The sequence below is a fragment of the Fusarium vanettenii genome, assembly GCF_000151355.1.
Source record: "Fusarium vanettenii 77-13-4 chromosome 1 genomic scaffold NECHAsca_1_chr1_3_0, whole genome shotgun sequence".
Taxonomy (NCBI): Eukaryota; Fungi; Ascomycota; class Sordariomycetes; order Hypocreales; family Nectriaceae; genus Fusarium; species Fusarium vanettenii.
The window spans coordinates 2,814,497-2,827,409 of record NW_003315881.1 but is presented as its reverse complement, the minus strand read 5'-3'; the positions used below and the strand labels follow the sequence as shown (position 1 = coordinate 2,827,409).

Genomic DNA, 12,913 nt, shown 5'->3' with positions numbered 1-12,913 from the left:
ACACTCGAGTCTGAGTTTGATGAAGCAGATGAACGTGTTTGTCGAACAGGAGATGCATTTGCTCCATGTGAAAGGGACGGGCGGGTTTCCTTGTTTGCGTCGCTGCCACTCCCTGGCTTGACCTGGGCAGTGTTTTGGGGAACACAGATGTGAGCTTTGACACGCTCAGAAGGAACCCACTCCTCGTGATCGGCGGCTCGTGACCTTTGTGAGGCCCTCAGTCGATCCTTCCTGTCGTGTGGATTAAAAACGAGACACGAGGACGAGTATAATGATCAATCCTCCTCTCTATATATTCAATAAAATATAATAAAAATATATAAAAATCTCCTAATTATTATTTTACTTTATAGTAATTTTTATAAATTAATTACTTATATTTATAAGGAGTTAGATAATACTCTTAATGCTTTAGTATCTTATTTCTTTCTTTGCCTGCGTGCCTGGGATGTTCTCTTCCGCTTAGGCTTATACGGCTCTGAGACGAAGATCAGTTGACCTATGTTTGGCGGTTTGTCTCTGCTGCTGCTTAGCCCTATTCGTCCAGCTGTGTTCATCTAGGTGGCCGATATACTCTTCCGTCTACTGCCTCTGCTCTTGTGTGAATGGCCGATGGCAATGCGAGCCTGCTCGATCACAGACCTAGAATAATTTTCTCGAGATAGGCAGACTGTCGAGCGGCACCCCAGCGGATGTCACAAGTCTTGACTTTGGCAGAAATGCCAATCAGTTGAGCAGCTTGAGTTAGAGTCGCCTGGGCAGAAGCCTCAGGGGAGGGCCGGTCGAGAATGGGGATTCTTAGCTGTCTTGCAATGTTTGCGTCGGGTATGCGATTGCCATCACAATCCTTGCCGTAGAAGAACTGAATAAACTGTTGAAAGATATTGTCTCCAGCCGAGCCAACCTCGCCTCTATCTCTCAAGGTATGTAAGTCGAGGGGATAACTGAATACGGGGCTGGGATCTGTATCTCGTCTGGTGACGTCTGCGCAGATCTGGTGCTTGGGGAAGAATGGAGCGCCAGAGTCCCTCTCCACATCCAAACTAAAGACGACAATACGTTTCTATTGTCCTGGCACGAGCATGTTCGTGTCCCCAGTGTCGAGGGCATAGAGGAAGGCTCTTATCACCATGACGGACAGACACTTCTTCGTGACGGTGATATCTTCAGGGGAAGCCGCTTATGTGTCGAGTGGCATGCAGTCTTGTCATAGGAAGAGCCTCGTAGTGGAATCTAGTAAAATTCTTAAATCTTTTATTAACATTACATGAACAAGCACGTAAGGATTGAGAGGAGTCTCGCCCAGGGGGCACAGAATATCACCGCCAAGCTGATACTTCGCATTGAGAATGGTGAAGTTGGTGTGTTGAATATCTGTGTACCTTGAGCAATACTATGCTAATCCCGCTGCCCGATTCTATTGCTTGCATTCGCAACTCTTCTTTTTCGTTCGTTTCCGGAGAAATAATAACCGACTCGCTCTCCCGATATGCTTCCAAAAGCTGACCCATCCATTTCTCGCCCATTGCCTTTGGAAATAAACCTTCCAAGAAAAAGACCTCAAGTTCGTCATCATTTCCGCGCACATGCATTTAGTGTAGGGGTATGAAAATCGAATAATACAAGTGCGCATCAAAAAGAACCACCACTTAGCCACGAGACATGACCGAGTTGTAGTCTCGACATGCCGCATCCCCTCAATCAAACATATTTCCAAAGTATGGCTGCTAGCCAACTCTTTGCCGCTTGGACACTCGATCAGGACTACCGTCTAACCCCAAGTCATCCCGAGGAATCTCTTCAGTCCCTGCTGGGCTAGGAGTGTTGGTATTTCCACCATGCTGCATGGCGTGTCCAGGGTGTAGCGATGTGTTCTGGTGAGTAGGATCCGTGTCGAGTGTAAAGTTGAAATCATTGCCGTCACCACCGAAATGGCCATCGTTGAGAAAGGCGTTGCTGTCAAAGTACTGATCGAGGTCTACTGGTGGGGGATCAAAGTATGAATCGCCTTCACCGAGGCCAGGGATGTGTCCGGATGGGCTTAGCGGTCCGAGCAGGTTGCCCAGCTCGCTAATCTTGGCGTCTTGTTCACTTTGCAGGCGTTGCAATTGCTCTAGGTCGATCTGGTTCGTATTGATTTCGTTCAGAGAAGGCGGCGCCATAGGTGGTTGCATGATGGGAGACAGTGATGGAGGAGGATGAGCTTCGGCGGCGGGAGGCGAGACCGAGGCTGATGGGGGCATAGGTGGCATCGTCATTGGCGGAGGGTTGGAAGAAGACATGTGAGGAAGTGTTGAGGTCGCAGACACAGGAGTTGGGGCGGGGGTGGATTTGGCAGAGGGCGCAGACGAAGATTGACCAGCCATAAAGTTGACTAGCTTGCTTCGTTGGTCGTTGCTCAGAGTGTTGGGAGCATTCGCGACAAGCTTAGCCGCCTCTGGAAGATCCAGGCCGTGCGTGTTTGTTGCGTTGTGATCATTGATGATCTTCATCATCTGCTCATGGGGGTTTGTCTCGAGCTCCTGTCGAAGGCTGGGCGAGGTTGTGTCGGTTGGCGAGCCCTCGACTAGTTCAGTGACGTGGCCCATCTCCGGATTGTGATGGCTGATATTAACGGGCTGATAGTTCGACGTCGGAGTTGATGATGATCTTGCTGATTGCGATCGACCGTTCTGGTTCGGGATTGGAGGAAGTAATCCACGGGCCTTCTTATGAGGTGTGCCGTACGTTGTCGGATCCATTTGTTGGATAAAGTCTCCGAGATCAACCACGCTTCCATGCTGTGCAGGCTGCTGGCCCTGGTTGGTGATCATGCTGGATATGATGTCGCTCACGTTCTGTGAGTTGCCCTGGTCCTCCAATGTCTTCCTGAAGACATTGGCCAGAAAGTTGAGAATGGCATTGATCGAGTTCTGATGGCGGTCGTGCTGTGTCTGGAACATGACGGCCTGGCTGTACAGGTCGTTGTTGTTCCGTTGCAGCCGGTTGATAGCACCGAGAATCAGCTTCTGTTGCTCGCGCACCTTGGCCAGCTCGTCTCGTATCAATGACATCTCCTTCTTCGGTAAGGGCTGCGATTCGGTCCCAGCTGGCAAGGATCGTGCCGCCTGTGGGTTGGAAGAACCCAGCCCTTGACCGAGCGTCTCCTCGTTCCCAACCTCCTCCTCACTGTCATTTTCACCCTCGGCGTTCTTGGCTCCCTTCTTTGCTTTGCTTCCACTCTTGGGCTTGTTGATGAGCCATAGAAGGTTGGGATGGCCTCGCCTGAAGTAGGGGTTAGAGTACTCGCTAGGACTCTTGTTCTTGCGTTCACTAGCCCGCATCGAGTTGTCCGAGAGCCCGACGCGCTTGTGGAAGCCGTACATGTTGAGTTGGCGGACGAACGATGCATAGTTGTTGTGCTTGAACAGTTCGGGGATCAATGTCTTGGCAAACTCGTCTTCGTCTAGCACGATGAAGGAGTCTCCCTTTTCCGACCACCGAATCAAGTCTTCATTCTTCCGCTCTTCAAGAAAGCTTGTCATGGTCAGTTTGTGAAAGCACATCAAGCAATCATGGATATCTTACCTGCTCAGCTTTTGCACAAACGGCGGGATTTGTTTGCGTTTTGCTTGTGCCTCCCTCTTGGCTTTTTGTGCCATCTCCTCCAGCAACTCGACATTGTCCTGCTCAGTCATGTTCTCACCAGAATTCTGTGGCAATAGGGCATTCTCGTCTCCAACAAAGTTTCCCCATGTATCGACAGAACCATCAAAATTTGCTCGGGAGTTGGTCGGGACCAGCGCCCGATTCATCTGCCGTCGAGCAAGTGAGTTTGAAGGTGTCGGCACGGGCTGAGGAAACTGCGGCTGCGCCGGAACCAGTCCAAAGTTGCCCACTTGCCCATTTCCATCCATCAGCCCATCCACACCGTTCACGAATCCCGAAGTATCGCCCAAGCCATTCCATCGTAGTATCTGGTCGTTGGCCGCGTTGCCCGGGTTGTATTGTTGCTGCATCTGCTGCGGGAGAGGCATCATGGGCGATGCACCAGGAGCCGCTCGTTTTCTAGGGTTGGGTGCCGACATGAATCTTGGGTTTGGGAAGTTCACGCTTCCTGAACGTGGCCGGATGCGGTTTTAGGAGCCTGGACGTGTTCTCGATGCCTGATCTCTGTGGGTGAGATTTCAAGGCTGCTGTTGGTTGCCTTTTCAACGAGTCTGCCTCACAGCCTCGTTTTGCTGAACGGTAAAAGTTTTGCGAATCGTCTCCTCGATGTGGTCGGAAGGCGGAAAGATTTGTTCGGATGGTTCAGCGATCTGTGTCTCTGGCGCGCAGAGTCGTGGGTGATAAGCGCTGATAAGAGGGTACTTGAGCGGTCGCGTCGGGTTTTCGAGCAAGGTTACGCAGTGCGCGCGGGATCTCAAGTAGTCGCACGAGAGTGTTGGAGGACGGTTTTATCGCAGCTAGGTCGGCTTCAAAAAGGTTTGCCTGGAAGAAGCAGAATTGATCGAGGAAAAAAGGCACAGCCTGGCGAGACGATCGCAGGGAAACAACGGTCGAAAAAGAAGCCAAATGATGCTGCGAGTCGTCTTTTCTCAAGAATATCTAGTAGGCGTGTTGAGATGCCTCAAAGCAAGCTTGGTTCGCGGAGCGCGTCGGGCGAAACTTGGACAAGACGGAAGGCGCTTCGTGTGGTGCGCTCTATGTAGCCTTGGTTCGTTCAAATCAAGGATGGATCATGTGCTGCCGCGACATACCCATTCTGGAGTGCAAGATAAAGGGTGATGCACAAACCAGAGATCAAAGCAATGAGTCGCGCCGTTGAAAGAGGTGGGCAAGCAAGATAATGATGATGATGGAGTTGGCGGTCGCGATATGGGTCCCTCGGAGCGTTTGGGGCGGGCGGGTTTCAATTGTCAAATCTCTGCTCGACCAATCAGGGCTGTTCGCGAAAGACTAGAGCCTGTCGTTTTTCACGTGATTTGTCTCGGTACTAATTTCAAGGTACAACCTAACAGGATCTCACTTTAAGGCAATGTCCTAGTAATCCCGTTTAATTCTTAGTTATTCTTTAATGTCTTGAATACGGTTCATCTGATCTTTGTATGCATATTCATTCATATAGCTCCATGTTATTTTTTCCCTCTCGACAAACAATGAAAATTTCATCGCGATTGTGTGATCGACACATGACATCGTCAATGTGGAGACGCGACATAATGCCACTTCTTCTTCGGCGAACTGGCGCTGGCGTCATGGCCAGCCAACTTAAGCAGGGGCATAATGAACCATGACCGTAGACCGTGGTTGCGCTGGGGTATCGTGGCCTTTCCTATTGCGTCCTTTGACAACATCCAACCTTGTCTCTCCTTCTCCATTATTATCTATACATCCATTAACAACGAAACCTGATTCGTAGCTCAACTCCAATGAATTCCATCTACTTTGCACCTCTTCCCGCCAGAGACGCCGCTTGAGCCATCTTGGCGTTCTTTGCAGCGTCTCGTGCTTGATCCCACGCTCTCCCCGTCTTCCCCTGTCTTGCATCACGCCCTGCCCGCTTCTCTTCCTTGAGATTTCGTGCTTTCTCGCGTGGATCAATCACCACCAGCTCCTCTTCGGCCTTCCTGCGGTTGCTGAGATCCTTGCCAAGTTTATCTGCCGCGAAGCTCAAAGAGTGTGACATCCAGCCCTCATCGTCGCTTTCCTCCTTCTCCTGTTTGTCCCACGAGGTACAGCTCTGACAGTTTGCAATAAAGTGCAAATCGCATAACTCAGCTTCATCATCTGCAGCCTGAGTACCTCCCTCTTCTTCCTTGACAACGGGCGCTGATGCCTCATTATCCTTTTTGGGGGGTGCCTTGTCCAGCCTAGACTGAAAGGCTTTCAGCATGCGAAGTGTCTTTGAATCCTCAGTTGCAGATGTATTGTTGGCACCAGGCCTTCGCTTGCGGCCCCTGATAGATGTCTCAGGGATCATGGACTCCAACGCAGTTTTCTTCTTTTCTTGCACAGGCGCCTCGGTGTGAATGTTCCGTCTCATCAATGCCTTTAGCGCCGCCATTTCTTCGTTGGCTCGCTCCAGAGCAGTCTTCTTGGGTGGTTCGGGCGAGGGAGATTTGTACTCCTCGGGCTGGCGCGCAGCTGGGCTAGGTTTTCGTTCTGTTTTCTTGTGTGGTTCTGGTTCCCTCCTGTCCTCCTCATCTTCCTCCTCTTTCACTGGCAACTTCTTTTTTGGTGCTTCCTCCTTCTTCGCCTTTTGTTTCACGGGTTTCTCCTTAGGTGGTTCCTCGTCATAGTCGGCTTCCATGACAATCCTCGTGTCAAACTTTTTCTTTTTCAGCACTGGCATGTCCTCGTCACCCTCCTCGTCACCGAAGCTGAGAAGCTGCTTTCCTCCCTTTCGCTTCTTCTTCTTGTCTTTTGCCGTCGTCGTTTTGCTTGGTGCTTGGACGGCAACCCGAGATCGCTTCTTCATGTCATCGAAGGGGTTCACCAGGATCTCTATCCTCTCGATTTTCACAGGGTAGATAGGTCGCTCTGTCGACTCGTCCACCTCCGCCTCGCCTATTTTTGCCAAGTTGTAGATGGTATCGCCAGCGATCCGACCGAATAGGGTGTTCTTGCCGTTGAGTTCATCCGCCTTGTCGAGGGTAAAGAAGAACTGGCTGCCATTCGTGTCGGGGCGCGATTCGTTCGCAGAACCCAGCAGACCTCGACGGTTAAACTTGAGACGTGAATGGAACTCGTCCTTGAAGTTGATTCCCGTCGGCCCTGCATTCTTTCCCTGACGCTGGTCCATGGGCCACGGATCCAGGTCGCCACTGAATGCGCCTCCATCGTATATCGATTCTCCTCCGTTGCCTGTGCCTGTCGGATCACCACCTTGCAAGATGAATCCAGGAATCAGGCGATGGAAGATGGTATTATCGTAGTAGCCGTCGAGGGCCAATTGCAGGAAGTTGCGACATGTTAACGGAGTCTGCTTTGCGAACAGCTCAACAGACAGCTCTCCGCGATTCGTGTGGATGATGACTGACGCAGTGGGCTGCGGCTCGAGATTATAAATCGCCGACATCTCGAATACGTAGCCCCGTCAATGTCAAGGTCGAGCGCCTAATGTGAGGATAGAAAGCCGAAGTCGCGTGTTGAAGGTCGTGAAGGTCGAAGTTTCAAGTTAGCTCGCGTCAAGCTCCAGGCTTGAGCCGCAAGATCGACCCACTCTGATTCCTTATCGATAAGATTCCTGTCAAAGGTACGTACCAATCAGGAACCCGACCTCACCAGCGAAACCAAGAAAAAGAGAGCGGATTGATGGCAATAAAAACTTCATCGGGACGCAGAGAGGTATCTCGGAACAAATTAGAGACACAAAAGGTTTGAATGTATAAAATATACTCTACAGGTCTTATATATGAGCTTATGTCTATCATCATAAGCTTTTCTTCTTGTGGTTTGCGGGTTCAAAAGGCAGAATACTAGCGAGGTGCTGGAATCTTGGGGGATAGGTACCTCATGTACCTAACAATTGAGCCATAACAACCACGTCGCTTGCTTCTCATAAGAAGCTATTTGCACCGGATACCCTTGATGGTGGTGAATTTGGCCAAACTTGAGGGTAATGGAAGGATGCTGGTCTGGTTTGGCTTGCAAAATTCGTCAGAGATGCCGCTGATTGTCTTACGACGAGTATTTCACCGGCTGCTCAGAATGCTTCGCCCAGGCAGCTCACTCCAGCGCATTAGATATACGGTAAATTTTCCGTAAATTCAATAATCCGCCGGCGGTTTCCGGACGGACATAGGTGTTCAGCCAGGACATTGTCAAGCTCCAGTGGGGGCAGTCGTGTATCGTTGTTGGCGTTAAGCTCTCCATCAGCGGGAAACTTGACTCCGGAGACAAAATACACCAATAGTTTCACGTTGGTTTGACCATGACAGCCACAGTCTACACCCCCTGGTATGGGTCAAAAGCAGCCATACTGCATTTATCCTTGAGACCCGTGGGGGATTCCTTGTTTGGGCTTGTGCAGCACAGGGGGGAGTCCCCGGAGAGGGTGGCACAAGAATACCCGGCTTGAGCCAAACAGTTGCATTCTATCTCCCTTTACCAAGCTGGCATATGCAGTTATCCATTGTAGATGGACCCTGTACCATATTGACCCTTCAGACGAATTTATGACGGAGCTGGACGGTTGAGTGAAGACATGGAATTAGCCGCTAATGGACGACGCAAGCGTTGACCTAATGCTCCTCTAGCTATCTGTATCAAGACACCCCTCCCCTGAGGGAAATACCTTCTCTGCCCGTATCTCTTCTGATTTATCTAGCGGTACGGACACCTCTGTTTCCCGCCATTCCCACACGAGCACGTCGGCAGTGGGTCTGACGCAAATGATGTTTGTGTTGGATCTCGGTCTTAATTACCCCGAGGAGAAGGTCTCGGTAGTTCACGGGCGAGAGTCCCCCAACGTTGTTCACAGTCCTTCGATCTCAATTTTGAAGGTGTCGCTCACTTTTTCCTGCAACGCCGTCGTTCCTTCCCTCTCCCTCAAGAAATTCAGCCCTACCCGCGTTTTTTTATAGCAGCTCGACACTGTTGCGTCCTTCTCTGCTCGGGTAGCCGTTGGGACTGTGTGGGGCGATGGGCCATTACCCGATTAGGCAGTTCTTCAACAACACCAAAGGAGAACATCACCAGATGAACAGATTGAATGAATTCATTGATATTTCTTGTTCAATTCACAAAACTAACGTGGAATCATATGCATATTGATCATGCTGTCACAACGCCGCTCCAGTATCCTTCCATAGTGCCCATTTCGCTTTGTTTTCAACTTAGTACAGCTTGATACCGACAGACTTGTTCTGGGTGTAGTTCGCCAGAGCAGCCTCACCAAGCTCCCGGCCGATACCACTCTCTTTGTAACCTCCGAAAGGAAGCTGATGGTGTAGCATGTTGTAGCCTGCGCGAATTGGAGCGGTTAGTTCAGCTTGTTTCCATCTGTCGGGGTGGTGTAACTTACAGTTGACCCAGACGGTACCGGCCTTGAGGCTGTTGGACACTCGGATGGCAGTGTTGATGTTCTTGGTGTGGACGGCAGCAGCCAGACCGTAGGCGGTGTCGTGGGCCAGGTTGATGACCTCCTCCTCGTCCTTGAACTTGGAGATGGCGCAGACGGGGCCGAAGATCTCCTCCTGCATGATCTTCATGTCGGGGCGGACATCGGAGAAGATAGTAGGCTTGATGAAGTAACCCTTGTCACCGTGGCGCTCACCACCGGTGAGGACGGTAGCACCCTCTTCCTTGCCGGACTGGATGTAGCTCATGATACGGTCGTACTGGAGCTGAGAAACCTGGGGGCCCTGGAAGGTCTCCTCGTTGAAGGGGTCGCCGACCTTGTTCTCCTCAGCTCGCTTCTTGAAGGCGGCAAGGAACTTGTCGTAGATGGCCTCCTGGACGTAGATACGGGTACCGGCGCAGCAGCACTGTCCGTGGTTGTAGTAGATACCGAAGTTGACCCAGTTGATGGCCTCGTCGATGTCGGCATCCTCGAAGACGATGTTGGGGGACTTGCCACCAAGCTCGAGGGTGACCTTCTTGAGGTTGGAAGAGGCAGCAGCCTTCATGATGGTTCGGCCGATGACAGTGGAACCAGTGAAGGCAATCTTGTCAACGTCCATGTGGGCGGAGAGAGCGGCACCAGCGGTCTTGCCGTAGCCGGAGACGAGGTTGAAGACACCAGCAGGGAAACCAGCCTGCTCGACGAACTGGGTGAAAACAAGGGCGGAGAGAGGAGTCTGCTCAGCAGTCTTCATGACAATGGTGTTACCGGTAGCCAGGGCAGGGCCAATCTTCCATGCCAGCATGAGAAGAGGGAAGTTCCAGGGGATGATCTGACCGCAGACACCAATCTGTGGGGAGCTTGTTAGTGCCGGCACATGGATGAGGCTGAAACCTGGGGAAGGTTTGGGGAAGAACTCACGGGCTCAGAGCGGGTGTAGTGGAACATGTCGGGGGCAATATCGATGGTCTTGCCCTCGATCTTATCGGCCCAACCACCATAGTAGCGGAGGCAGCCGACGACGGCACCGACATCGCCACGGGCGTTGGTGATGGACTTGCCGTTGTCGAGGGACTCGACGGCAGCGAGGAGGTCGAGGTTCTTCTCGGCGAGGTCGGCGAGCTTGAGGAGGAGGTTACCTCGCTGCTGGGGAGTGATCTTCTTCCACTCGCCCTCGAAAGCCTTGCGGGCAGCGGCGACGGCCAGGTCGATATCCTTCTCGGTACCCTCGCAGATGGAGGTGATAGTCTCCTCGGTGGAGGGGTTGATGACCTCGAACTTCTTCTTGTCGACACCCTCAACCCACTTGCCGTCGATGAAGAGGCCGATGGGCTGCTGGTAGGTACCAGTGATGGGGGTGGTGAGCTCGGTGGTGAGAGGAGCCATTGTGACTGATGTGTATAGAAAGGAAGAGGGTATTGGGTATCTTGGGAGGAGTCGAGGTGATTGTAGGAGAGGATGAGAGAGGATGATCTGGAATGAAGAAAAGAGAATTATCGAAGACGAGGACGGGAGTATTTATCTTTGAGCTCGACGCGGGGTTTTCGGTGCTCGATGGGAGTTTGGGATGGGGGAGGGGACAGAGAGAGAGGAGGGGGGTGCGGGTGTAGTGTGGCATCCGCAAAAGAGAGGGGGTGCAAGATTTTGGCCACAGAGTGACGCCAACCTTTCCCCGCAACAGCCTCGCCTCTCTCGAGGTTCCTCGGCGTGACAGGGGTTTTGGCTACGGGGTACGGAGTACCGGCCTCTTTGCGGCGTGCGGCGGCGTCGAGAGCGGTACCCGTTCGCCCCCGTAGCTTAGTTAGCCATGATGGAGCGGCCGGAGGACCTTTGCGGAGTACAGTAGTGGCGGTGGTGGGCTGCGAGCTGCGGGTTGCACAGCTGGTTGCTGTAGTAGTCGGGATACAGTAAGAGGAGAATTACGTTGCGCCTCCGACTTGGTACAGGTGGTTTAGTGAACGGCAGCACACCAAGAGCGGCTCAAGGGCATTCTTTTCTTTCTCTCTCTTCTGCTGTATCTCCCCTCCGCCGGAACCTCCACCGGAACCCCAGCTTCCCAGTATCTCAGACATGAGCCGCAGATACGCTTTAGGTGAGCAAGGGTACCATGTTTGGTGTGTATGCCAGCCATGGTAAACTCAAACTCAGCCAGTGCAGGCTGATGACTTGTTCCATGCCATTCACTCCTTTGGTTACCCAACACATGCCGCTCTCTGTTGCATTGATGGCCCTGGATATTCTTCCTGTCTGCCTGTCTTGGACATCACTGCTTCTTCATCTCCCTCCCCCGCCAAAGTGGATGACAGCAAGGAACGGCTCCGCGAATCACAAGAGCCGGCCCTGAACAGGACCAGGCATGCCGCCACCGAGGACCATCAAGCTTCCCCGCAACCGGTGGCCAATCAAGCCGGGGCCAGGAGACGGAGCAAGATGGGGGACCCGCCCCGAGCAATACCGCCCTCAACTCGGCTCGACTCGACTCGACTCGGACAGAGGAGACAGCGGGTGTGTGCGTGTCATGTCAAAGCTCAGATCAAACCATGTGTCAGAAGTGAGAGGATCTGGTGGAGTGTGTCTTTCTCTACTGTAGATTCCTCTCTCCCGTTTCCCTGCGCCCTGAATTGTAATTGTGCCCGACCCTGACAAATCAGTGCATGCAGAGCCCCGGAGCCGATCCAACCTAGGTACCTACATGGATGTGTGTCGACCAGGCGCCGCAGTTGAAACGAAGCCATGTTGGGGCATTGAATCCGCACATCAATGTCCAGATTTCCGGACATCCAGACATCCAATCCAGTATGAACCTGGTAAACGTAGGTATTCACGCAGACGAGCTGTAGCTAGTGAGAATATCACCGTCAACTCGTCTGACCTTGTCCTGTCCTGAGCCGCACTGCAACCGCAACATTCTGCTCGGACTGAAGGCGAGTAGACCAAGACGTACGGTATCTGCATGTTCCTTCCATCCATATCCCTCATCTCCCCAAGCCCATCTTTCCCCATCCCGCATGGCTCCCGCATGGCTACGCACCGCTTTGACTCCTGTAACCTGGGGCAGATCAGCCGACCATTGCCTAAAATGGCCGCAGCTTGAACCCCCTCGAGCGTAGACGATTCCATCTCGTGCCTCGTGTGCCCCCCATCATCTACTCTTCAGTTGTTGCACGCCCCCTTCCCTTGGAGCAAGCCGCAACCGCCGCGGCGCGTGTAAGACCAGCAATTTAACCTATGTACCTACCGACCGACGAGCGTGGCATGTGTTTGTTGATCAAGGTCTGAAAGTTGCGCTCTGCCGTGGTCCTTTCCTTCTAGCGCCATCCACCCCACCTTGACGTCGTGTTTCCAAACCAGTCCGTCCATCGCTTGCTTGTTAGTTAGTGAGTGAACAGACCGTCATTCTACTACAACCACACGCACCGAGATGCACAAGAACAGTGGTCCTCTTCGCGTGTTCCTCACCCGAACAAGACATTTTTTCCGTCTCCTTCTAGAGCGCCCCACTAGATAGCAATCATCCACTCGCTGGAAAAGGGAGCGGTTCAGCAAAAAAAGATCTTTGTCTTTCTGGTTGCTGGGGGACGGAATGGGGGCTCCTCTCTTCTCCCTCGGCGTAAAGGGGAGCGAGCATTAACCCCGCACCGCCCGAGAAAAAAAATGGAAGGGGCCTGATGATGAGCGACAAGCCAAGCGCCTTTTGCCATGCCATGACTGGCTAGATTTGATCAGTCTCCAATTCCTGGGGTTCAAGACAAAGAGCCGTTCATCCTAGCCCTCCCTTGTCCGTGAAAGCGCTCCCAATCCTGTCTAGTCTGGGGCGGTTTCTGCAGGCCCCGTGACTTTCTGCCCAGCTTCCTCTAGGCCGACAAG

General features: G+C 52.4%; 3 protein-coding genes across 3 annotated transcripts; all 3 read right to left on the bottom strand.

Annotated features, from left to right (window-relative positions):
* Positions 1-1,727: 1,727 nt before the first annotated feature.
* NECHADRAFT_90281 (uncharacterized protein) lies at positions 1,728-4,067 on the bottom strand (the record flags this gene model as incomplete). Its single annotated transcript, XM_003053687.1, has 2 exons — positions 1,728-3,516; positions 3,568-4,067. The coding sequence occupies 2 exons, from the start codon at positions 4,065-4,067 to the stop codon at positions 1,728-1,730; spliced, it is 2,289 nt and encodes a 762-aa protein (XP_003053733.1).
* Positions 4,068-5,422: 1,355 nt separating this feature from the next.
* Positions 5,423-7,060, bottom strand: NECHADRAFT_75173 (uncharacterized protein; the record flags this gene model as incomplete). Its single annotated transcript, XM_003053686.1, has 1 exon — positions 5,423-7,060. One exon carries the CDS (start codon positions 7,058-7,060, stop codon positions 5,423-5,425), a length of 1,638 nt encoding a protein of 545 aa, XP_003053732.1.
* Positions 7,061-8,708: 1,648 nt separating this feature from the next.
* On the bottom strand, positions 8,709-10,536 carry NECHADRAFT_65782 (uncharacterized protein). Its single transcript, XM_003053685.1, has 3 exons — positions 9,968-10,536; positions 9,008-9,896; positions 8,709-8,947 (listed from the first exon to the last, which is right to left on the bottom strand). Exons 1-3 carry the CDS (start codon positions 10,430-10,432, stop codon positions 8,820-8,822), a joined length of 1,482 nt encoding a protein of 493 aa, XP_003053731.1. The 5' UTR covers positions 10,433-10,536; the 3' UTR covers positions 8,709-8,819.
* Between the last annotated feature and the right edge of the window lie 2,377 nt (positions 10,537-12,913).